Source organism: Podarcis cretensis, assembly GCF_951804945.1.
Source record: "Podarcis cretensis genome assembly, chromosome: 1".
Classification (NCBI taxonomy): Eukaryota; Metazoa; Chordata; class Lepidosauria; order Squamata; family Lacertidae; genus Podarcis; species Podarcis cretensis.
The window spans coordinates 15212420-15239909 of NC_137170.1; the positions used below are offsets into that span (position 1 = coordinate 15212420).

Consider the following 27490-nt stretch of genomic DNA (forward strand, 5'->3'; position numbering starts at 1 on the left):
GTCAGGGGTAAAGACAGTGCGATTATTAAGGTGGTGTGTACCAATGACCTTCCTGAACTTCCCAGGCATGCCAGCCACACAGTAGGGCATGGGCCCCGAGTCCAAGATGCCATTGCCTTTCTGGTGAGTGCAGTGGACCCATCTCCCATGCTGGCCTTCTGGACCCCGATGGGGATGTTCAAAAGGTGATCGTGTCTAAGGTGGTAATGGATGTCTAAGAAAGAGGGAGCACACGCTGAAGTAGCTGCTGTCCAAAGGCCACCATGGTTGTGGTCCATTTTGAAGTGTGGTGTAGATGTTTTTGGACTGGCCCATGTAGGAGATATCCAGCGGCGGAGCACTTGCTGAAAAGGCTGCTGCGGCCGCTGTTTAATTGGAACTGTGTTGTGTTTTGGCACCCTAAACCTTTGGCTGTCATAAGACTTAATCCACCTGGCGAGGGCAAGGGGAGAAGACTTCCTAGCTTCAAGAGGAGGAAGAAAGCGAGTAAGAAGTCGGTCTAAATAGATAAGTTTTGGCAACAGCTCTTAAGGCTCTGCATACACCCAAAGAGTGCCGTGCCCTCTCCGTGGAGTGAGGGGGGTGGGCAGCAGTCGGTAGGATGATCCCCTGATGCTCACAGAGAGTGAGTTTATATTTGGCACAAGACCACTCCATCACTGTGGGAGAAGCCTCTTCCTCACTATCCGAATCACCCTTCTCTCAGCATCACTCAGGCCACTCTTGCCCAGTAGTGTCCAAAGGAAAGGTAGAAGAGCTGTCTAAAAGACTGAGTAACTTTCCAGTTCCGCATGAACTGTACAGTAGACCAGTTCTTCTGCTATTAACTTTGCAGAATAGTTTAATTAAACAATCAGTTAAAAACTTCCATTGGTCCAATCTTCTAATTAATTCTGCGCATTTCGTCGAAGAATCCTTAGGTAACCATCAGAGTGTACACCAAGAAAGTCAGAGAGACAGAAAATCATGGAGGCCAACGAAATGTCAATGTGGCTGAGCTCCCAAGCAGAATCATAGGGGGAAACTCCACAGTGGGGGGTGCAGGATTAGGAGAAACAGGCCTTGAAAATATACCGTAAGCCTGAGAGAGGTTCTAGAAACCAAGTACGCAATAAGCATTGAAGTGAAAGGCACAAAAAACAAGCCTTAAAGCAGGAAGTGGAGAGTGTATTTCCAGTGCTACTGCTTCAATCAATTGCAATGTAATTGTATCATTAAAATTCATTAACCTAATTGGTTTAATGTTCACAAGCACACACACCAAGTAGCAATTAAATCACAAGTAAAGTAAACATAACACGACAGCCACCAATACTCTAGTTGTGGCTGGAACTGACCAGAATTACGAGAAGTCTTTGTAAAACAGGGTGGAAGGGGTGCAGAAAGAAAAAGGAGCATTTAAAAAACTGAATCAAGGAAAGGTGATCTGATCACCAAAGAAGAGAAACTGAGCAAAAAAAAAAAAAAAAAAAAAGGTGAGAGGAAATAGAGAATGAACAAATTTGGGCCTTAAAGAATACACCCCAGAGAGAATTACCAGAGGAAGGAACTTGAAAACTGAACCAACTTCTGGGAACACCCATGAAAAGTTTCCAGGAGGCAACTAAATTCCTGGTTTGAGCTAGTGGACAGTGCTAATCCCACTTGGTTCCAAGGGGTCAGCACAGGGTATCTAGCAACCATCTCTATATTTGACAAAGAAGCAAGTCTCTAGAGGCCTTTTTTTAATGTCACATTTTAAGACCTAGGAACAACAGTCCTCTCAATGACATCTCTAACCTAGATGGTTCTAGAAAGACCGTAACAGGGAACCCAAAAACTTTGAACCTCAGTGCTTTGTAATTCACAAGGGAATTTTGTTTAGCTAGCATCTGTCCCAGAACCTCAGTGGGCCAAATCAGTGTGACTGGCACTCAGAGCTCTTGAGTCTGTCAGACAATTAGTTCGTCCCTGCATGGGGAAAAAGAATGGAAAGAGTTTATGCACAGTTTAAAACAATCCCAACCATTTAAAATACAAATGCTGGAGAAAAACAAAAGAACAATGAATAATAAGAATCAAGAATAAGACCAAAGCAGACAAGTATTTTTCATTTACCATTAGTCTGATTTTTTTTTAAAACCAAGTTTCAAAGTGGTTTAATATATGAATAAGAAAATTTGCTCCAGTTTGGAATGGGAATAATTCTTACCATCTTTATCAGTGCCTGCGTTGTATTTCTAATCCAAGCAGGAATAGAAAGAGCTCTGAACATGAACAGTTAGCTCTCCCCACAAAGCTCTGGTTTGGACAAAATGCTAAGCCATGGTTTAGCATTCAGAGACACAAGCCCACTGCCCTCCCGTGCATCAATGTCCATTTTCAACCATCAGAAAGTAAAAGTTCGGCTTGTTGGGACAAACAGTAGAACACAGTTCGTTCTATTAATTCTAACACAGTTGGTTGAAAATAAATGCTTCCAATCTCATGGCCAGACTGCCAAAGGCAGTGTGTATGCATATGAGTGACAAGTCCTCTCCAACCTTCAGAACTGTTTCTTCCAGGAGCATGAGGAGGGGGCTGTAATAGAGCCCCCACTACATATGGTCTTTCGTGTCACAGCCATTATGAATAAGCCATTTCCTAGCATGGGAGACAGATGCCTTGTAAGTGGTGAAATTCGGAGCAACCTTGGCCAACTTAAGAGAATACAAAATGCTGTACTCTGAAAGCAGTAGCAGCTGATTCTTCACCTTATCCAATACAATTTATTGCAATTTTCTGTGTGTATGTGCTGTGTCATGTACTTGACCCAGAAGGTGAAATATTGACTGACAGCCATTTTTAAAAAATACAGTTTTCTGCACAAAAAAACTCTGTGTAAGAAGAATGCGTGTTTATTGGAACATGTTAAGAGTAGCACAGATCTCATCCATGCCATGAGATCAGGTTGCCTCAGCGGTTAATTTCTCAAGGCAGGAATCCTCCCTATTACACTTCTCTCTGGTGTTGTAGTAAAGATCTGGTGCTGATTAAAGAATTCAGAATAAAAACCTCTCAATTGCCATTTATTTTTTCATACGGTAAGATAACCCAGAGAACAGTGGAATTTCTTTTCCTCAAAGTATTTGGATTGTGTTTCATGGATTTATTTTTGGAACTTAACACAGTAACATTTTGAACAACTGGAAATGCTACTTTACAGACTTGCTCCCTTTCCTTTGTGTAAACTTTTCGACAAGTGCATCAGGTTAGTACTGAAGCAGTCGCTACTTCTTCACACAAGTTAGTTGCAGTTATGTGTTAGTTAAGAGGCACAATACAGAACACTAGTAATTTCGGTGAAGGTGTTATATGAAATACAGGCTAGGATCTTGGCACATGAGAAGTGTATTTCAGGCAAATGATATGCAAGGACTACTGTTTTGCAGCCTTGGCTTGCCCTAATGTCACCCCAGTATTTTTTTTTCATCAGCAAGCACTCAGTAGGTGAACTTTTAAAAGTAACCCTTATTAAAAAAAATTGCTGCCTAGTTTCTAAAGAGGCCTGTGTCAGCACAGTTTCTTCTGCTTTCATTCAAGGAAGCAGTTGGTATTCCTTGCCATCTATAAAACCATGTGCTGGATCAAATTGCTCTGGAAGCCCAGCTTTTTCAGGTGAAGGCAAGGGCCTCCAGTAGAGAAGATGAAAACTGAAAAACCCTAGTACCCAAACTGAATTCCGGCCACTGTCACTTAGAACTCATTTTAGTTCAACTGTGCAAGTCTCTGTCTATGTTCATTATCTGGAAAGCTCACAGCAACTATTGCTATTTGACATTTATTAAGCTGCAATAATGTCCTGTATGCTGTTCGCAGGCCAACTTTTCAACACTATACAATGTGGAAGAATACAGCATGCAATTACTGTAACACGTCCCAAAAGGTGCTCATCTTTTCACAAAATTGAGAAAGGGAGATTGCATTCCTAAGCAGCCAAGAACAGTTTTCCCATCTGTTCTTGGTTTTCAAAGCTAGGGACAGGGATGTTATCCTGAAATGGACTTTCTTGACTCTCTTGATAGCTCACAGCATGAAGTGAGCCACAGCAGCCTCTCAGCCAAGTGGGGCTCAAGCTTTCAAGAGCTCCCAGCCTCTGTTAGCACTTTTAATAATATACTACAAGACAGGTGTGGTATGTCCTGCCTACTCCCACTTGTGCAAGGGCAGGTAGCTAACTTCTATGCCAGCATCAAGTCTCAGATCCCTTATTAAGAGCAGCTCCAGGTGGAGCAGATAAGAGTAATTTTAGGTCTGAAAAAATGTAAGCTTGTTCACCCCAATGGGACTTTTTCATATTTTCCCAGGAGGGAAATATGACTTTTTCATATTTTTCCATGGGATTTTCATGTGAGCAGATATAATAGATAAGAAGCATTCACCCATGCAATTCCCAAGTGTATCCTGAGGCATAGAGTTTGGAAACAGTTTTACTATCTAGCCCACTGTTTTCCGTAAGGCCCAAGTATCTGGTGTTTCCACTAGCTGCTATGGGACTCTACAGGATGCTTATAGGAATATTTTTGAATTACTTACAATATCAGTACATGACAAGACCCATTCACACATGCAAGCAGCTGTTTACAGAGTTGCCACTTTTTTTTAAAAGGATTTTGGCTCACATAGCAAAAAATGTGCAAAGCAGTTCATCACAGTGTACTGCCAAACACTGTGTCATATGGTCCAGTCTCTAAACAGCCGACTGAATGTTTGAAATCAGAACTAGGAATAATCCAAAACTGCTGCCATTTTAGTGACCGATCCAATTCTTCAATCTAAGCCCTGCCAGTACCATCTACTTGCATTAAGAATATGATAGGGCTTCTTACTTGAAAGTGATCTTCAGTTGCCTTGCCACCCATGTTAAGAACATTCAGTGAGCTGGCACGCTTCATGCTGGACAGTGAACATGCAAGGATAAACCAATCAGAAGGGCTGAAATGGAGCGCTTTGAACACATATGTATACAACAAGAATTTCACTGCAACGTAACTCCTAGTATCTTCTAAAAGACAACATTTGGCGTCTTCCTTAATCTAAAATACATCAAAACTAAGTCACCAAAAACATTCAGGAAACATTAGATGTCATTCCATCTGCAGAATGTCAGTTACTAAATGGAACTTAATCTGAGAGGTGACCAGTCTCTTAGAAAAAATAAAAATCAATAAGCTACCCAAGATAAAGTTGTATAAGTAGCATTAGCAAACCCATCAAAAAGGAGCATTTAACCAGAGCCCTTGGTGGGCTTCTACATAATTAAGGCTTGGATATTCAAAGTTTTGGTATGATTTATAACTTTAATGGAGAATGGGATAGATAATACAATCTCTGTCTTGCCTGGATTGTGGGGTGAAACTTGTGCAAGGCAGTGAAAGCTCTGCTATTCTAACAATCGTCAAATGAAGCTCTCAGTTTCAGAGGGTATTGTTAATACACTGCTACATCAACAACTAACAAATTTATAGCTGCAATATATGTATTACAAAAGTATGTGAAGTTCTACCCATAGTGGTTCAAGCATTTTTTTAAAGAAGTTATCCAACATTTAACCATATTGCAATTTAAAGTGCCTCAAAAAATCTAGGTAGCGTTCATTGTAAGATGAGTAGCCACCACCTATATTGCAGAGCAATGCATGAGCAATTAATATTTCTCCATAACATTAGCTTCCAAATCTTTTTCTCAATGCTGCATCAAAACAGTCACGCTAATCCCAAAATGAATTCTTTGCAGGCAGACCCTTAATGTGCAACTAACTTTTACACAGAGTAGACTCACTGAAATTAATGGACACATTTAAATTGGTTTCGGTGATGTCAATGAGTCTATTATGAGTAAAAGTTGTATACTATTTCCTATGTGTAGAAGAAACTACCTGTCCCAATTGACAGCTCTAGGAAACAGGGCTGCTCTCACTAGCCACTTTGTAAACTGCAGGACAGGGAACCTTGCTGAGAAACCTACACTGAAACCCCCTCACACTTTTGCAAGAATATGGCGATCCAAATTATTTAGTCTCACAGACAAATTAGGAGAAGGGGACATGCTGATACAGGTTAATTGGAAGGCAACGGCCAGGCCTGACAAGCGTTCTACCCATCTGCATCAAACTGCAGGGTGTAAAAGCACTGCTCTCAAAGAGCAGCCCTCTGTGCCACATAATAGATTGTTTTGTTCTTAAAACTGAGACTCTTGCTAGCCAGGGAGGAAAAGGAGCTGGTTGTTCAAAGTGAAAATGGCTCAGGGTTCGTCTAAAAGTCCCATCAAGAGTGTACACAACACTGAAGTCAGTGGGATTTCTCATCCTTAAAAATTATGCAGACATTTGACTATAATAAATCTGGGACCTGGCAATCAAAATAAAGATTATGAATGAAGTTATACATGCTTGTATAGTTGGGCATAATCTTTACGGCTGCACCTACACAGTGTCAGTGCCACTATGATTTTATTTAAGCAATAATTTTTTTATAAGCCTCCAAAAACTACAATGCGCACGTTTTTAAACGCAACACAAGTGTTAGCAACACAAAGAAGCAGCAAGCCATGCAGCGTTGACACCTGTGTTATTTATTTATATAAAAAATAATACAGTAAAGCGAAAAAACGTTAACTAAATATACATAACGCACCACATAGAGCATGAACACAAAACTCAAATTCTAAGCAAATAAAAATAAATAAAAAGTAAAAATCCACAGATGCAATGCTGAAATGTTAAATAATGAACAAACAAAAATACAGTGTTTCATCATGTCCATGAATTGTCCCTATATAAATTTAGTAATTTTAGAACAAAAAGTTAACTAGCTATATGTGACCATTAAAAATTTGGCAAGTGCACTTGTACATTTTTCAAGTTTGAGGCAAGACTGAAGAGAACTGGTTTATTTATGATTTTCAGCATTTCCCTTTGCATTCGAATCTACAACTGGTTAATAGCACTAGTATTATTGCAGCACATCTGAAATCTCCTTCGAGAAGGTGTCACTGAGGTAGGAGTCTTGCTTGATTATATCACTACGCTCACGGAGAGTCTGGGTTTCCTTAAATGTTCAGAAGAACAGTAAACCAAATGTTAACCATGAAGCATGTTCCAGCTTTCAGTTTTAGGGATTAGTAGTTAATCAGAAAATTATACAGTGGTACCTTGCAAGACGAAATTAATTCGTTCTGCGAGTCGCTTCGTCTTGCGATTTTTTCGTCTTGCAGAGCGCGGATTGCCCGGGTATTAACGGTTTTACGAAAAAGGAAGCAAATCCGCAAGATGTTTTCGTCTTGCGAAGCAAGCCCATAGGGAAATTCGTCTTGCGAAGCACCTCGAAAAACGGAAAACCCTTTCGTCTAGTGAGTTTTTCGTCTTCCGAGGCATTCATCTTGCGGGGCACCACTGTACCACCACTTTGTGGGGATAGTAGTTAAAAGTTAATTGAGTAATAGTTGATTACAGACATGAAGGTGGTGAGAGAGACTGCTTATCTTCTGGCTCCTTCCTCAATTCAGCCTGACACCCCCCCCTCCCCGCAAATATATAGCTTAGATCCAAAGAACCACACAGTGAGTTCTCTGCACCTATGGACCTTGGTTGCTCATCAATAGCACCCTAAAAAGCATGAAGGCTTTTAAAAAGCCAGGTGTTTCAAAACCAGTTTATGTGATATGGCTGGGGGGAATCAAAGTCAAAACTCCTTGCTGGGAGTGTTGAAATCATTTTGCAATGGCTAAAGTGGCTCTTTGTATCCTAGTCTATACCTGAGAACATCTGGAAAAGTAGGAAAGCTTCTGACTGCACACATGGGGTGGAGGGATCTAAAATGTTTAGCTAAAATTCTTCAGAGCAACACCAATATGTAACTGTTCAGAGTTCTATATATTTGTAGAGACTGGTAGAAAACCGCTTTCATTAGGACAAATCAATATTCACAATGAAGAATGCAAGACTAAGGTTACACGCTGGATAATACACAATCTAGCCATTCATGTTTTTCCCTATCTTTAATTGAAGATACTTAAAATAAAAACTAAGAAGTTTTGAAAAAAAGAACTATCCCTTTGGGTGGTATGGAATTCTAGACGAAGCTTCTAAACTGTTGAATTATGTCCAAATACTTGAAGAACTTTCAGATGGATGAAACTGCATTCCTGAACTGCAGGGGGTAGGACTAGATGGCCCTTGGGATCCCTTTCAGCTCTGCAATTCTATGAGCCAGATTTATTTTCTGTTGCTCCAGAGGATAGGACCGAATCAAAGAGCTTTAAATTACAAGTGGATTTGGGCTAAATATTATTTAGTTATTGAATTTGTATACTGCCCTTCATCTATAGATCTCAGGGCGGTTCACAAGATAAACACAAAATAATTAATAAAAACAAGAACAAAAACAAAACAATAAACCCCTCTCCTCCGTTAGGAGGGATAGCACTTTCTTACAAATAAGCAGTTCAATAGTGGGAAAGATTGTCTTGGAAAGAAGTGGACTCCCCTTCTTTAGAGGTTTTTAAGCCACCTATCAGGGATGCTGCACTACACTAGCATGGGATTGAGCTATATTACTTTCCAGGACCCTTCCCACTCTATGATTCTATGAACCTCCATAATGATCTGCAGACAAATGCGTAATAATATAATTCAACTCAAAACAACTATTTTTTCCCTTTTTAGAGGATCTCCTCCCGAACCGCCAACCTGCAGAGTTCTGTGTAACACTAAATCTTGTACACTATATTATGAGCATTGGTTTGTACTAATCAAGTGGTAATTTTACAAGGCCGGCTGATGTCTTACAATAAAACTAACACTGCAACTTGTACAGCAGTGATAGTATTCAACTTCAGTGAATACAAGCATCAAAAATATCTTCAAGCCTAAAAAAAGGTTCCTGTTAATACTGATTAGTTCCCATTTAGAGAACAGTGGCTATTTACCTGCTACTGCAGTTCTTCTGAAATTAATCTCTGCACATACACATCATGGATAACAAAACTTGGATAGCTGACTGTTTTGCACAACAAATCCAGTCACATGATCCATGTATAAGCAAGTTTCAAGAGGAAGACTTATTGGTATAGTACTAGGACCATTCATATTTCTGGTGTATGTCAAGGAGTGGCTGATGTATTTTACTTAATTTTCATTTCAACAATAATTTATACTTGTGTTCTATGCAGAAAGTAGAATGGCTGATATTAGTATGTAAAAAATGTTGAATGAAAGTGCAAATATTTATCCAGTTAAGTAAACATGAAGCATTTAAATAACCTATCCCAATCACATTTATACACACACATTCATAAATGTATGTTAAGTTCTTCTGAACCAAATATGCCCTAACCCTGTTCTCAGAATTAATATTGTTAAAGGGGAAACTGCTGAAATTCAGCGAAGTGCATCAATATTTTTCCTGTGTGGCAAGACAGAATAGGTAATTCTGGGGCAATTCTTTCTGGAGTTTACATAACATTGGAAGTTTTGCTTTTACAGAGCCATTGTTTACAATCACATTGTTAAGTACAGAGAACAATCTTTCCAGCTGTTAGGACTAACTTATAACAAGTGCTACAAACATCCTTTGTATTACATTTCTGCGAGATCTGCCGTCAGATTTTATGCTGCAATTCACGCACGAGATACAGCAGAAAAAGCCATTATACAGCATGTTGGGTACAGCACCAAGCGTTCCAGCACATCTAGAAATAAATAATTACCCGGGGTTCTTTGGTTCACTCTCTCGTGAACTTCCTCCCTTCAGCTTTCTAACCAACTTCTCACTGCTGCGTCTAATTGAAGCACGAAGTTTGCTAAAGGAGCCACTGCGTTTTAGAGATCCAGTACCATCCTGAAAAAAATGAGCACATTTAAAACTGCAAAAGTTTTACCCTTCTGTCACAGTTCAGCAGTTGCTACAACTACAGTCCAATATTCTTACTTTGCTACCATTAAATGGTAAGAACAAAATTGTATCACTTAATTTCAAACAAAATTTAATGGTGTGTTTTTTAATTTTGCTGTTACCTTCTCTGGTGCTCTGAGATGAGCACCAGAAATCTAATGAAAAGCATTCTTTGTATTTATCAAGCATTCTTCCAGACACAGTCCAATATTATCCCCCCTATGTCAGCAGATTCACTGAGATGAGAAGTTACACAGCTCCACAACATCTCAATGAAGCTTACTCAGGAGAAGGTCCTGACGGATTGCGTACACTTCCTTAAAGAAACAAGAGATTAAACTCCTAACTCCCTCACAGATAAAATACAAAATTAACAAATGTGTATTAAAACCTTATGGGCAGGTGCCCTTTCTTACAGGATATATAAAGTTTTTATTTGCAGGACCACCACGCCACTCCATGCTAACCATGAATACAGTAAAAGACCACCACCAAGCAGTAGCATTACATGTTTAATGAATTCGTTCACTCTAACTTGGGCAATATGTAATAAACATGCATATAAACAAGAACAAAAGCATATGCAAGCATTAAGTTCCACAGTGAAGTTATTCTAGTTTGTGTCCTTAACCGTGTTCCAGAAACATAAAACGTGAATCTAGAGCTTGCTTCACATTACATTATTTTATAGTACAGTATTTGGAGACAGTTTTTTTTTAATAGTTCTTATTTTTCCAGAAGTCAAGTTTGTATGGCCAAAGACCTATTATATTTATTGCTTGACAAAGAAATCCATGTGCACTTAACTGCAAGTTAACAGTGCCTTGCAGTTTCTAGAAAGCCTCCTTTCCTACAGTAGCTATGCAGAATTCAAAGTACTACGCAGCAGACAGAAACAGGCATCAGTTGGAGTGAGTTTATTACAAGTTAGAAAGACAAATACACAAAGTCACCCAACACCAAGATTAGTAGAGAAAAGCGTAACTGCTGAACTTTCACATGAAGACTAAACAGCACTGCTACTTTAGGATAAGCATAAGACATCCAGAGTTCCATATTGATGTTAACCCATGTTATAGGTCTCTAAATACACTTTAAAGCACTGTGAGCACATGCCTTGCTTTTTTTTAAATAAAAAAACCCACCTGTATATTCTGTAAAGGTCACCATCATGCCATTTTAATAACACCTTGTGTGATAATTTAAACTACCCTTCATCATAGTGAAACAGCTACTTATCAAGTTCATTCTTAGTTTTGTTAATTCTCATCTGTTACACAGCAAATGGTTATTAACACCACATTTTGTAAGACTAGATACATATCTGGCAAAGCTAAACATGTACAGGAAAGAAAGAGGAACCCTTGCCCCAAAGAAAGAGAGACACCAGCACTGAAGAAGTGGCCATTTTCACAAGAAGTGCAGCTCTGACAAGGATCTTAAGGGATTGCTAAATACACAGCAGTCAGTAGTGGAGAGAAGTTAGAGCTTGAAGATGCTGCACGCCCGCCATGCAGGAGACAGTGTAAGAATCAGAAAAGGCATCTAGGCCTGTCGGACAGAAATGGAGAGAGAAAAAACTGAATGAAACTGTTGTGGGGAGAAGTTCAACAGTTTTCCATTTTGAGCTTGTTAGTCTTAACAGTATTTCTAGGTCACCCGCTAATGTTGCGTACAAATTCTCAAAATCAGCAGAGACAACAGCTTAAAAAATTCATAGTATCCATAATGCAAAAGAAAGCCAATGGAGGACCGCAAACCTTCTGTGGTCTTTTATTCTAGGTTCTATATTGCACAGGACTTTGAACTTTTAAAGGAATCAATATATTTTCCTTAAATATATATAAAAGGAAAGCAGATACATTACTTTAAACCAAAGGTGTATATTATGGCATGCGAGATTCCAGTTTTAAAGACTACACAAGCCAAAATAAAAAGTGAAGAAAATAAATCAATTGGGACAAGGTGAATCAATTTAAGCTTTAACTTCTATGAAATAAGTGAGATGTGCCCACTCCAAAAGCACTATCAACCAACCCATATTACAAAGCTTTAGTGTTTCATTAGAGTGAGGATTTCCCAACCTCGTTCCTGGGAATGCTGAAGTTCCCTAGAATTTAGTAGGGTTTCTTTAATGAGATTAGAAACTGAACGTATTCTGAGCTCACATGAAACAACAGTGAGATCTAACGGGGCTGCCCAGTGCCTATGTGTCCGCAAACATGCCACACAGTTATCTAGACTTTTAGAAGACATCTGAAGGCAGCCCTGTTTAGGGAAGCTTTTAATGTTTAACAGACCATTGTATTTTAATATTTTGTTGGAAGCCGCCCAGAGTGGCGGGAGAAATCCAGCCAGATGGGCAGGGTATAAATAAATTATTATTATTATTATTATTATTATTATTATTATTATTATTATTCTGCACAGGTATTCCTTAGTAGAGAAGATCTACTGAAAAGTGCTTTCCTGGAGGTAAACAGTTTTTAAAACCCTTACACAATCATGCCAGTAAATGGACTGAGATGATTCGAGATCGTAAAACAATGAATGCTAATGAAGAAAAGAGAATCTATGGCAAGGACCCAAAGAGCCTTTTGCATGCGGCTGAGGCACTTCGACCCATACATGGAAGTTTCCATTCAGTGGCTATTAAACCACTAATGCTAATCATTAAATCACGGGCATCCAATATTGTGCCCTCCAGGTGTTGTGGGCTCCAACCCCTATAATCTCTGACCACCAGCTGAGTTGGCTGAGGATCCACAAAATCAGGAGGGCACATTGGCTACCCTTGCATGTAATAGTCGTAAGTGAAAAGCACCAAGTAGGCAGAATCAGCTTTGGCTTATGGCAAATGGGGTCACTGTACTTCAGTGGTTCTGTTCCTACCTGCAAAGTTTGTTTCAGAGAGTAGCACTGGGGAACTGCCCATCAGCCCCCTGGCACTTATGCTATGGGATGCCACAGGCTGCCAACCTGGCCCCTCCCATGCCGTTTAACATTGATATGAAGCTGTTGGAAGCTGGAGATTTGGAACGAAGTTTGATTAGCACATCCAAGTCAGGTGTGGCTTGCAATCCCAAGGCCAGCGTTTAAATGCTGCAGTAGACTGGGTGACATTTAGATAACTTAAACAATCCTGGCAAGACAGAGTCCTTGTGGGTGAGTGCTTCATCTGGGGTGGAGGCCAGTTACCAGTTCTGGATGTGGTTACATTCTGGCTTGAAGAACAGGCACATAGATTCAAAGTACTCCCTGGGTCATTCATTGGAACTAGAGGCCCAAGTTGCCTCAGTACCTAGGAGTGCTTTTTACCATAACTGGTATACTAGTCATGCCCAAATAAGGACAGTATGGCCACAGCACTCTATGCTTTGGCAACCTCAACACTAGAATACTGCTATGCGCTCTATGTGGGGCTGCCCTTTGCCTCAGTTTGGAAGCTACTGGGCTGTCATAAGCATTACGGAGAAAGAAAGGATGGGATACAAAATGAGATAAAATATTAATAATAATTGTTAGATTACTATCATGGTGAAGAAATGAGCAGAACTGAGCACCTGCAAAATTAGAAAAAGTAAGAATGCCAACATGAAATGGGGGAAATGTAGAAGAAAACCAATTTCAGTTTAGAACTTGAACATGAAAGTAACGAAAACGGAGTGAAAAAGTGGACATGCAAACCTAAACGAAATAGAAACCCATTAATGCCACATTATTTTAAAGGTGGAACATTCCACTCTGGAAAAGTTCACTTTCTGAGTTTTATCAAATGTGAATGTCACTGACCTAGAAATACTGTTTAGTTATTTTCTTGAATGCCCCTGTCAACCCCACATCTGCATGCTTTTTAATTAAAACACAAAATGGATGGGGAAAAATGCTTCCCTCACACTTGACAATTTGAAGGCATGCCAACTACAGAAGAAAAAAGGGAAGAGTACAGTACACAGTTCTAGTGCCCAGGGGACAAATTAAGGAAGTATTAAGGTGAGAATATTTGTATTATATGCTGATTGACTGTCTTAGGACAACACACACCAAAGCCAATCTGAGAAACAGTGGAAAGAGAAACCTTTTTCTGCATCAAAAGAGCAAAAAATATAGACAGCTACAGCAGCCTTTAGGATCCTAAAGCTCTGGCAAATGACAGAGTTATAGCTGACAAGTATTCCACTATGAAACAGAACCTACACACCACAAAACAAACTTAGAAAAACAATGACTACTGCAATCTGACTAAACGTGTACTGCATAACTAAACCACCACAAGGCTGACACTGGCATTTTGCACCTCAGAGCACTCCATGTATGTGCCCAGTGCCCAATATAACCGAAATCAAAAGTAGTAACCATCTCAGTACTACCAAAATCCTGAAATGGTTTCACTTGTAAAAGACACCAAATAACAAGCAGGTTCACAGACACATGTTAAACAATGATGGGAAGTTTTAGAAAGGTTTTGTTATTGTAACCTGTGGCACACCTTTCATGTTAAGCAGTGGAACTAGACATGGTGAGATAGGAAAGGCCTCACTTTAATCAAGGATCTGGCAGGCTTCCATAGGTAAATGGAAAGCAGCAATTTGTCATCAGCAGATGGGTAGATTTTATGTTTGCACCATCATGATGCCATGAAACAGCAAGAAACTTGCATCCAGAAACCTATGTTGTGTGTAGTTTTTGGTTTAATTCTCCATACCAATTCCATTTAATTGCACAGCAGTGCTTTCTAGTGAACCAGAGAAAAAGGAAATCTTCTGAAACAAAGGGGGATATTAAAAAAGAGGGGGGGGATAATAAAGTAAACAAATTGCCATCCTGTTGCATCCAGTAATAAAACAAACCACTGGTAAGGATTAGGTCCTATACATTAACCAGGACATTCAATCAGCATTCAAACACTTCTATCTATATCCAAATTTTAGTGAGTTTTTCTTAATTTAAGCTTAATTGGTCAGAACTTACCCTCAAAAGCAAGATCTTATTGCTTTTGCTTACATTAAAAACTACAGGTGCTTATGAGCCAAGAACAACCCTGAATACACAACAGAATGATAACTTAACTGCTATGCCAATCTAGGTTTGGTTTTTTTCTTACACTGTGTACTGTACTTACCCCATTCCATTCTACGCTCATACTCACTTCCTCTCCTCCATCAGGGCCACTCTCATACTTTACCACGTCGACATTGAGGCTCTCGCGGCTTCGCCTTCTCTCTATACTTTCTGGGTCATTGAGCACTTCAGCAACTCTCTGTTTGTGAACATTATCAAGACCCTGTGAGCCAAGTAAAGGGGAAACAGACATTTTACTTTGCACCAAGTAGTTCAGTGCCATGAGTGAGAAGAGCAATTACCATCAAGTTACTACGGAGTCTACAAAACATTACCGAATAAATAAGCACCCATTAGCTGTATATGAAGCATAACCATGAAGCACATATTACAGAATTAAACAGGTAAGTTTGAGGAGAAAATATTATTTGCATATTATCTACACCAACAAAATTAATGTTCTAGTAAAAGTAACATGCTTTGACTAATTTGTCTGAAGGTGATAATTTCACCAACAACCCACTATATTCTAACTAAGTTTGTCAATTCCATTAACTCAGGCCGGGTTCAAGGGGCTGCATATGGAATTCTCTGCAAACCATTTGTGTTTTTGTTTCCCACCCTTCCACTTCAGCACACGTGCACAGGTGCACATACGCAGTCCAAATATGTTCCTGAAGGTCAGGAGACCCTTTGAAGCAGGACAAAGGGCTGCAGTTAGAAAGGAAACATTGTAAACCCCTCTCCTCAAGTGGAAGCGCTTTCTGCGGGCATGCACAACTGCTTGGATCCTGGCCTTACTTACTTCCCCAGTTTAAAAATCCTCCACTAAAGGTAGTTTCAGGATTTCTGTCCTTGTTCTTAGTAGCATCCTTTTTGAAGCCAACCAAAACTGCACACGATATTGCAAATGTGGCTGTATCAAATATTTTATATAAAAGTTATTATTACTCTCCACACATTTTCTTAAAAAGTGAGATTTTTTTTTTAACATAATATCATTAATGGGAACATTTTTTAAAAAATCAGAGTAAAAGAATGTGCTATCTAGTTACATATTTCTGATTGTTCATACTAAACTTCAGTGTGGTCCCCCCCACCCCATGGAAGTTGGGATTTCCCCTCTGGGTTATTTTGCCAATATCTGCTTCTGAAAAACAATAAAGGCAGTGCAGACAATCTCCTAACCATGACATTTCCTCCTTTCTCATCTGCATAAGTCCACCCTCATCTACAGTATGTTTTAACCAGGATATAGCATTGCCACAGGATCAGTGTTAAATCACGGTTTGCACTGAAGCAGGCTTCCAAGCGTAGGTACAAAAAGAAATTCTAGACAGTTCAGATTCACTGTAGTTAAATTCAAATTCTTTGTAACAAAATACTAATAATTGTAGCTTAACACTATCAGAAGTGAAACGCTTGATAACAAAGGACTTGCCTGTTTACGGGACCTCATTGCCGCCTCTTCTAATGTTTCAGCAGCTTCAAACTTGCCCTGGCGTCTGTAAAGTGCTCCAAGATTCTTTAATGTAGTTGTAACTGTTGGACTACAAAATATGTGTTAAAGTTAGATTCCGGCAGGAGACCATTGCCTCCCAAACTTGAAACAATTCTGTCTAATAGTACAGCAGAATATTCCATTAAAAGCCAATGCTCGTCATAAATTTATAATGGGCACTTACTGCTCACAAAGAGTTCTGAATAGGTCTGCAAATGCGTAAGAAGTTATTTACTAGAAAGACCTTTTGCCAGGGTACCATGTATTGTTGCAGCTATTGCTGTCCATTATATAACTATGTAGGCTAGTTCTGAAGCAGTAACCTTGACAAAGACACAGATCACATATTCCTAGTGTCCTCCTTATCAGCCCTGCTCAATTTTCCAGTCCCAAAGGTTTACAAAAAAATGTCTGCTATATAACACTTAAGTCTGATGCATGATTCTCTGGTTTTTGCCTCTTGCTGTTTGAATGCAAGAGAGAACACCCTCCTCACATATGCTGCTATTTAAAAAGCTATTATATAACACCGATAAATTAGCAGAAACAGAGGGATATTGCAGCAATGAAAGAACTAAGATTACTGAAACTGTGACAAGTGACAATTCCTCTGCTGCCCCTTCCCACTCCCTGAAGGAGGAAAAGTCCCTCCATGCATCAACATACCTTTAAAAATATTATTTATTATTTTATTAAATTTGTATCTGTAGATCTCAGGGCAGTTCACACAATACATAGAATAAAAACAAGAACAAAAGGGGGGAAGCAAAACCCTCAGGAGGCTGTGGACTCTCTTTCTTTGGATGTTTTTAAGGAGAGGTTGGATGGCCATCTGTCATGGATGCTTTATCCCGAGTTTCCGGCATTGCAGGGAGTTGGAATAGATTACCTTTGGGGTTCCCTTCCCACTCTACAATTCTATGATTCTATGAAAACAATAATCCCTCCTCCCCACCAACACATTTAAAAGGGTGTAGGATGCTAATCAGCCATAGGCTCTAACCCAAAATAAATCCAAGACCCTGAGTCCATTCTGAAGTTGGGAAATGTAGTATTGGTGGGCTTAACTTGTAGCCAGTGATTTCAAACAACCACCTCTATAAAAGGACGGCTAGTGGGGTTTTTAGCAGCCACTGAGCATCTCTCCTGACATGTTAGGAAGCTCCAGCCTTCCAGCCAATACTGCACAATATTCCAGCCACTTTATGCTTCTGTTTCCAAATTTTATCTTTCTAGGTATTTACACAAAGCCGAGTCTCTCTAGGTAGTATTGCAACACCAGTTTATTTGGATGACTGTTTCAGTCACAATCAAGACATTTCCACCTGGAGAAAAACCTGTTCTGGGAATTCACCTAACACCCCCAGTGAATTTGGAGGGGTGGGAACCTTGTTGCACTAGCCAAAGTCTTTGTGCAAGCTTCCACTAGTGAGACCAGTTAACTGAATCTGGTTAATTGACCAGTTAATCGAATTAAGGTTATATTCAATTAACTTTTACTCGGAGTAGACTCATGTAAATTTATGACCACTAATTCTGCTGGGTCTACTGTGCACAAAAGTTAGTTGAATACAACCTTTATTAAGTTTCTCCATAAGGACATTTACAATTATCTTCACTTTGGAGGTTTCCAGAATTCAACATACTGTCAGCAAAATTATTATTTTAACACTTTAAATGTTTTTAGGAAAATGTACCTACCTATCAACTTTGCAAGCTTTATACCAGCCTCCATATTCACCAAAAGTAGTGCCATCTTTTTGCTTTCCCTAAATTGCAAACAGTGTGTTAAATTATTATCTTTACCGCTATAAGGACAAAAATAAATTTCTGCTTCAGGTATCCTCTTACTTTGCATTCTTCTCTTTCTTCAGCATGCATCCAGATTGGTTTGTTTTCATCTATGTAAAAATAAGGTAAGGGATACTGTGTGAAATAAAATGACCACATTTGGCCAGACCAGCATTGTGAAAGAATGCTCACCAACGCAATCCTATACCCATGTATGAGGGAGGAAGCCCCACTGAACTTAGTGAGGATTACTGCTCAGTAGACATGTATAGGATTGTGCTGTAAAGAAACATTATGGAAAGCTACAGAGATATCCACCCCCAATGTTCTAGGACACTTTATTCACTGATCAGAAGCCACTCACGGTACTATTGTATATAAATGATGCAAACCTTGAGTTTATCAAATAAGCTAAACAGAGCAAAGGGTCATCTTATCACACTGTGACAGAACAAAGACATATTACAAGTAGATGTCTTGTTTTTTTCACAGCCGAAGGATAGGAAAAAAGAATAGCTAGAAATCAGAGTTACAAAATGGTTGCAACTGCTCTTTCAAAGCAGCTTTGATGTTAACCGAATTGCAAGCAGCACATGCAAACAGAAGCTTAGTTGTCTGCTAGAACATACGGAGACGTCACTTTTATCACAATGACAACTTTGACACTTCAAGCAAGCTGTTTACATAATTAACTCACCACAAGGAAGCCAGTGCTCTGCAACTACTGCTTGCAAGCTATATTCTGCCAAGTGTATTAACAATCAAACCAATTCCTTAAATCTCCCAATTAAAATGTATGATTCTTCAAGTCAGTCTTTTCGGCATTATTATTATCATGATAACCTAAAACCCTCTGAAGAATTCTGCCAAGACTTGTAAAAGGAAGTCTAGAGCCATAGAGCAACTGCAAGCATGCCCAACAGGATTAGACTTTGCTTGGACAAAAGAGCCAAGTGCTCTCCCCACCTTCCCCCTAGGGCAGACATAGGCAACCTCGGCCCTCCAGATGTTTTGGGACTACAACTCCCATCATCCCTAGCTAACAGTGAAGGGCGTCAAAAATAGAAATTCCAGCATGCTGTTATCAAAGCAACTGTTACAAGACGGGCAAGACCACAAGCAAGCAGACAAACAAAGCAACTGTTACAAGGCAGGGAAGGCCGTAGGAGGCAGACAAACAAAGAATGAGTAAATATGTTAAATGTCTTAAAGTGTTAACCTTCAAAAGGAGAAACATGGAATATTAGAGCCTGATTGGATAAGAATGTAAAGTCTCACTCTCTGTTTGTTTTTTGTTTTTTTTGTAAAGTCTATAAAAAGTGGGTGCACCCTGATTGGGGTGTGCAGATTGCGAGATTATCGTGCTACACCTTTGCTTTGCATATGCATTTCAAATAAACCCTGTTATAACCTGAAAGGATGTTTGCCGCTTTGTGTGAATCTGTGCTCCGGGGACCCTGTAGCAGATACAGAACAAGTCCAACAACAGGACCAGTGGTCAGGGATGATGGGAGCTGTAGTCCCAAAACATCTGGAGGGCTGAGGTTGCCTATGCCTGCCCTAGGGGCTCAGTTTGCAATCAATATTAAACCATGGCTTAGCACTTGGTGCACAAGCTGGAATATGCATGTGCTGGGATGAACCCAAAGAAAGCCTTGAATTTGCATACTCCCTGCTCTTCTTCCCCCACTCCCGACCCACAGGTGGTAGGAGGAGGACGTCTGCAGAACTTAATTTCACTTTCAATATATCCTGGCTTATCCTTAACATACAAACTACAAGTTGTGGTTTAAAACAAAATCTACACAGTAAACAAACAAGCTTCCGCCATGAGTTATGAATCTGGTTTGTTCAGAAACTGACGAGAGTTTGTTTCTAACCAAAATGTCTGGTTAATACTTTAACAAGAAGCAAGGATTTGTGAGAAATGAAATTATATTTTGCAGAAGTTCTTCTGCCAGCAGGGAAGGACAAGGGAAAGAGGGAGCTCAAGGCTTTGCTCAGGCTTTTGCCAGCTTCTGCACATAGAATTAAATAATGATTTAGCATTACATGCTTACTCAATTTATCATTATCAAAAACTGCTTGTGAAAATTCCTCTCAATTTTAAAGATGGTTTGCCATACAACATGGGGGAGAAAACCTAGAGAAACAATGGCTAAATAACTTGTCAAAGCATTTCCTGTAACAATTTCTAAAATGATTTCTCAATATGTTCTGCCATTATTTAAAAGCAGCGACAACCCATGACCTCTTACAATTAACAAAGGACTTGAGTCTCTCCTATTCACAACCCCTAGTTATTCCTACATGAACTAACTTTCCTTCATAATACAAGCATTTACCATCCACAGAGCCAAATTCCCTTTCGTGGGCACGAGTAAGGATCTCTTTGTACAGAGTTTCGGCTTGCTTAAATTTGCCTTGTTTCAAGTAGCAGGATGCCTGAAAGAGATGACATGAGCACAGTCAGATTTGAAAGAAGTTCAGAAACATGATATCTGAAGGCAACTTGCTTAGCACATTACAAGGGGTTGGATCCAAATGTGTTTTTCTGCCTGTATAACAGTCATTGGAAGCTAACTTAAACCATTGGTCTATCTAGCTCAATATTGTCTATGCTAATTGGGCAGCACTACAGAAGGTCTATGTTACATGTCACACTAGAGCATGGTGTGAAAATAGTGACACTAGATCCAAAGTTGTACTTCATCCAGGCCAGCAGAAGCACAGTAATTGTAAGACACAGTATAATATATCACTGCTGAAAGTCTTCCTCTAGCACATGTGCAAGTCTTAGTGTGGCAGTACTGGCACTAGGAACTATTTTCATTCTGTTTGGTGTTTTGGATCCAAGCCCATGTTTTCAGCAAATGAGAAATACAGTAGCTCATGTCTCATTATTATATACGCCACTGTGCAGACATACCAAATTATTCTTGGTTTTTGCTACGTTTGGATCATCCGGCCCCAGTTTTGTTTGGTAGATCTCAAGTGCCCGTTGATAGTAGTATTCCACTTCTTCATATTTACCCTGGTTCTGACATAGTAAGGCCAGATTATTTAACTGTTTGGCAACATCTGGATGGTCTTTTCCCAGTACCTAGAAATAAAGGAACGCTAGGTTACCACTGTATTACCTGCTTTTTAAATATAAACTTTTTTTAAAAAGCCGTCACAGTCATATTTACACTAGCATTGGCTCAGCTAGACTCAAGCCCCTATTTATACTCCACCTCTGGAAACATTATATTAAACAAATTTAGCCAGAATTATTTACGTATTATACAGGGGTATGGGAAATATTCCAGATCACAACTTTCCAGGTATAAATCCTTCAAACCTCCACAAGAAACTTCACAAAGAACTTCCGCCTACACTATGGGAGGATTACTACTTTCCACACTAATTCCTTTCCTTTTCTGTCATTCACCCCACTTCTACATGTGCAGACTTCTGGAAAGTTAGGGTGCTCCCCAATGCCTACTTTTCATCTGTTTTGCATTTCAAATCATATGCACAAGGTAGATTTCCAAAACATATTGCTGTTTTTGAAGACAGAGAAATAGCATTCAAAGCCAATAGTATGTAGTGCAGGAAAAAGTGGCTCAGAACTGTGATGTGTGACAGCTGTCATGACGCTGCTGGAATAAAATATCCCATCTGAGATGTTGAGATCTTCCTTGATACCTGATCTCCCTGCCTCGTAACAAATATGGGGTTTCCTGTCTTTTGAGAGCAGGTTCTGACACATCTTTAAAATACAGTGAGTTGATTTCTAAAAACTTAATAGATCATTGCAATAAAATCCTAAATGTGAACAACTGTACGCACAATCTCTATTTTAACCAACACACACAGCCAATATCATGACAAGTCTGAGACTGAAAAAGCAGAAGTCAGCAAAAATAACACAGTTGTTCTGAGCTACCTTCTCTCTGATTTCCAATGCTCTCTTGCATAATGGTTCAGCTTCCTTGTATTTTCCTCTTTTTCCATAAAGCACTGCAAGATTGTTTAAAGTTGCTGCAACCTGCAAAATGAGGACAAAAGCTATGTAGGTCTACTAACATACCTGCTGAAATTATCTGGAGAAAAATTAAGCAGCTCCTAGAGCATTCATTTATTTGTAATTCAGATGTTTAAATACTTGTGAAACTAAGAAACATAAAATGTGTCTTAACTAGCACAGTGATGCCCAACCTTTGGCGGCCTACAAATAGTAGCAAATTGTTGTTGGACGGTACATATTTACTAGGTTGTTAAGTAGAACCAAGTAGTAAGATCAAGCAAGCATGGAATAAGTCATGCTAAAGGACTAGGTCTATGTTTTGAAAGTACTGGCCCAGAGCTAAAACCTTAACTGGGACAAGCATGTGGACAATAGATTAGTTATAACATACTGGCTGGGAAGCACTGGGCTAGGAATATTAGGAAATGCACAATTTTGCTCGATGAAGCAGAATACTATATTCAAAAGATATTAGAAAGTGACATAGTTTCATATTATAGAAAGGACATCTGTAATTATCAATGGAGAGTATTTAATAAATGGCTTACACTGAACAAAAGTTTTTACTATTGCTCCAAAAAAGCAATCCAAAAACACATTTGAAATATTTCAGAATTTCAGGTAAATTTATCATGTAAATGATTCAGAATCAGACAAGTGTGCAAGAAAGTAATTTAAGTGGACCAATGTTGAAAGAGTTTTGTGCTTAATTATTAAAAGTGCAAGACATTATATTGAGAGTTACCTACCTGAATGAAGTTAACGATAAACCAGGGCTTAAAAACCTTCCTGTTGAGTTAATATTAAAATGAGTTTCAAAGGAAACCAAAAGGACTTGATACTACAAAGAAGGAAGAAACAAAAGAAGGAAGAAACAAAAGAACTATCTAATATACAAACCGCTGGATGATCTTTGCCCAAGGTCTTTTCACGAATAGCCAAAGCATCATTCAGTAAGTTTGCTGCATCTTTGTATTTATTCTGGTCCCTGAATTAGAGAAGTCATCATTAACAACCATATCTCATGAACATATTATCTAAGAATTCAGTCAGGAAAATCAGCAAGAATTGGATTCAGTATCTTAAGTATATGAAACTGTCAGAATCCAGTGCAGATTCTGCTCTTTTCATGTCTCAACCCATGAAGTGCCTATTATTCAACAGAATTACAGCACAGTGGCTAGGTACTAGAACAGACCACGCTGATATTCTGAGGCTGCCCTCTACATCCCTATAAAGAACAACAACTGCAGGATACTATGGACAGTATACCCAGTTCTCCTCCCAATCTAAGGTCATCAGATGCACCAACCAGCACCAAAACAAAATGCAGATTCAGTTCCTAAGCCGCTAGCAGCAAACTACTGCTAAAGTAATAATAATAATAATAATAATAATAATAATAATAATAATTTATTATTTATACCCCGCCCATCTGGCTGGGCCTCCCCAGCCACTCTGGGCGGCTTACATAAAAACCAAAAATACAGTAAAATATCACACGTTAAAAACTTCCCTGAACAGGGCTGCCTTCAGATGTCTTCTGAATGTCAGGTAGTTGTTTATCACTTTGACATCTGCTGGAAGGGCGTTCCACAGGGCGGGCGCCACTACCAAGAAGGCCCTCTGCCTGGTTCCCTGTAGCTTTGCTTCTCGCAATGAGGGAACCGCCAGAAGGCCCTCGGCGCTGGACCTCAGCGTCCGGGCAGAATGATGGGGGTGGAGACGCTCCTTCAGGTATACTGGACCGAGGCCGTTTAGGGCTTTAAAGGTCAGCACCAACACTCTGAATTGTGCTCAGAAACATACTGGGAGCCAATGTAGGTCTTTCAAGACCGGTGTTATATGGTCTCGGCGGCCGCTCCCAGTCACCAGTCTAGCTGCCGCATTCTGGATTAGTTGTAGTTTCCGAGTCACCTTCAAAGGTAGCCCCACGTAGAGTGCATTGCAGTAGTCCAAGCGGGAGATAACCAGCGCATGCACCACTCTGGCGAGACAGTCCGCAGGCAGATAGGGTCTCAGCCTACATACCAGATGGAGCTGGTAAACAGCTGCCCTGGACACAGATTTGACCTGTGCTTCCACGGACAGCTGTGAGTCCAAAATGACTCCCAGGCTGCGCACCTGGTCCTTCAGGGGCACAGTTACCCCATTCAGGACCAGGGAATCCTCCACACCTGCCCGCCTCCTGTCCCCCCAAAACAGTACTTCTGTCTTGTCAGGATTCAACCTCAATCTGTTAGCCGCCATCCATCCTCCAACCGCCTCCAGACACTCACACAGGACCTTCACCGCCTTCACTGGTTCTGATTTAAAAGAGAGGTAGAGCTGGGTATCATCCGCATACTGATGAACACCCAGCCCAAACCTCCTGATGATCTCTCCCAGCGGCTGCATGTAGATGTTGAAAAGCATGGGGGAGAGGACAGAACCCTGAGGCACCCCACAAGTGAGAGCCCAGGGGTCTGAACACTCATCCCCCACCACCACTTTCTGAACACGGCCCAGGAGGAAGGAGCGGAACCACTGTATGACAGTGCCCCCAGCTCCCAGCCCCTCAAGACGGTCCAGAAGGATGTTATGGTCGATGGTATCAAACGCCGCTGAGAGATCCAGCAGAACTAGGAAACAGCTCTCACCTTTGTCCCTAGCCCGCCGGAGATCATCAACCAGTGCGACCAAGGCAGCTTCAGTCCCATGATGAGGCCTGAATCCCGACTGGAAGGGATCCAAATGGTCCGCTTCTTCCAGGCGTGCCTGGAGTTGTTCGGCAACCGCTCGCTCAATCACCTTGCCCAAGAATGGAAGATTTGAGACTGGGCGGTAGTTGGCCATCGTGGCCGCATCTAAAGATGGTTTTTTAAGAAGCGGTTTAATAACCGCCTCTTTCAGCGGGTCTGGGAAGGCTCCCTCACGGAGGGAAGCATTCACCACCCCACGAAGCCCATCGCCCAGTCCTAAAGTAAGAATGTCCTCAGCCCAACTCAAAATATCTAGGAATATTATTCAAGTTGCATGACTGTCTCCCTAAAAAGGCCATGTCCTCAAACTAAAATACAACATTGTTACTCAAAACACCACCACAAGTACTGTATTTTAGTCTAGCTGTAACATCAAACACATTAGAAAACCGTTTAAATACCAACCTGTATACCAGTGCAAGTATATTCAACATAGTGGCAACATCAGGATGATCATGACCTGATGTCTTCTCCAGGTCTTCAAGTGCTTGTTTACAGAGGGGTACAGCAACTTCATATCTGCCTTGGGAAGCATACTGAATGACAAGATTATGAAGGGTCCTTAATCTTGCTGGGATTTCATAGCCACCCTGCTGGGCAGCTGCTGCTGCACTGCTATGTGGTTGTTGAACTAGAAAGAAGAAAGCAGTATATTAAAATTAATATGTAACTGGCATGAAAGAATTGAACTTCTTTAAGACTACACACTCAAATGTTTTAACTGTCAAAACTATGATTGAGTTCCATGAGGTTATTATACCTAATCATTCCACTCTTGTGTTGTTGTTTTTTTTAACACACACATTACTTTGAGCATACTCTGGCACATGTTTTGTTAGAAAGTTCTATTTCTTTTATTCATTACACTTGAAGGTATCTGGCTTCTCAGGAGAATGAGATTGGATGTAGCCAAACTCATGGAAAAGCAGGAAATCAAAAGTTCAGCCACCATAGTAGCTGATGCAAATTCCTGCCCCCCTCATCTACCAAGCCAATGTAACCTGGGGAAGAGCCCAAACCTAGAACCATGGGGGAGACTTGTTCCTTGCATGCTTAGCTTCAGAACTGGATCCTAGCCTCAGTATAATTTGAGAGTACAGTATGATTTCCCCAGTTCAGACATGATAAACCGTGGCTATCACTAACTAGAAAAACATCTTCACACTGAAGTACAACTTCTGATTGCCCATCAGAAGTTTCAAGTCTATCATTTTTATTGCTTCTGGCAAGTCAGCTGCCAGGCTTCAATACTGCAGCTACTCTTTTATGCTGTGCACTAATGACTTAAAGAAGCAGCTAAACTTCCACTAGTCCCCACTCACTCTATATAATGTATAAAGTTACATTCACTTACTCCCTTGTCCTTGGTCATCTTCATCATTGGGGAATAAATCATCCAGTGGCTCTTTGGTAGAATCTGTGTCTTTATCCTCCTAGACAAATCCCAAGAAACAACAAGCAGTTAGAACCACTGAATCAATATGGATATGCGCATTATACATATCCACAAATTGCAAAAGGCACCTTTTGTCTCACTACTGTCTCCCCGCCCTACTTCTCAAACTAATACCGATACTGAAAAGTGCATCATCTACTAAGCATGATATTTAGAAGTGCAAAAACTCGAAGTTTATGACCAGATGATCTTGAGAAAAGGGTAACAAAGGTGATCACAGGGCTGGACAACTCTCCTATGAGGAAAGGTCCCAACATTTATAGGGTAACGTTCCTCAGCAAACAGAAAAAAATTAGGAAGAATAAAATGTGTTTTAATGTGAAGCTACTTACTGAAGGAGATATATCATCATCGTATTTTTTTAACTGATTCATAAATTCTAGGTGCTTCTTTTCTTCTTCCAGCTGAGCCACTGACTGCTCACTCTTTTGTAATTTCTGCTGGGTATTGGCTAGCTCATCTCTTAGCCATTGATTTTCCTGGCATAGCCTGCGAACCTGAGCTCGTAATTTCTGCTTCTCTGATTCCACCGCATTTAAGTGATTTGACAAGGCCATCATTACCTAGAAAGGACCAGAAATCACAAGTATTATTCCTCTTGTCTTACAATATTTGAACATATATGTGGGTTGGCATCAACCGCATCGCTGCTTTACAAATCCAACATTTGAGATTTTAATTGTTAACATTGTTAAAATACTGTATCAAAGCAAGATAACATTTTGACACCGGACTAAATAGAAATGGCTTTTTACCTGTGCTTCACTGAGTCCAAGTTCCAGCATTTCCAGAGACTTGCGAATCATGTTTGATTTTTCTTCCACCAAATTTGTTTCGTCATCTTTCTTCAAACACTTCAGTGTCTCCAGTAAACTCTGTAAGATGGAATTGTGCTCATTCTTCAAAGCTTCTAGTCCTTGAATCACTTGCTTAGTCTTAGAAATAATTTCATCTTGAGTGAGTTTCTCCAACTTGTCTTCCTTTAGATACACCATTGTGGACATGTTGTCATACATT

The 27490-nt window shown here is 40.0% G+C and overlaps 1 protein-coding gene across 5 annotated transcripts; it reads right to left on the bottom strand.

The window, feature by feature from the left end:
• Nucleotides 1-27490, bottom strand: KLC1 (kinesin light chain 1). 5 transcript variants are annotated; one of them, XM_079994943.1, is made up of 15 exons: nt 27229-27490; nt 26806-27036; nt 26372-26450; nt 25423-25648; nt 23177-23264; nt 22196-22297; nt 21194-21367; nt 20610-20709; nt 18325-18374; nt 18175-18242; nt 16414-16522; nt 15061-15195; nt 9727-9857; nt 4848-4914; nt 1-1950 (listed from the first exon to the last, which is right to left on the bottom strand). In XM_079994943.1, exons 1-15 carry the CDS (start codon nt 27487-27489, stop codon nt 1885-1887), a joined length of 1887 nt encoding a protein of 628 aa, XP_079851069.1. In that variant the 5' UTR covers nt 27490; the 3' UTR covers nt 1-1884. The 5 variants fall into 5 exon arrangements, with proteins under 5 accessions (XP_079851069.1, XP_079851068.1, XP_079851071.1 ...); XM_079994942.1 differs by having other exon boundaries at nt 15034-15195; XM_079994945.1 differs by lacking the exon at nt 4848-4914 and having other exon boundaries at nt 15034-15195.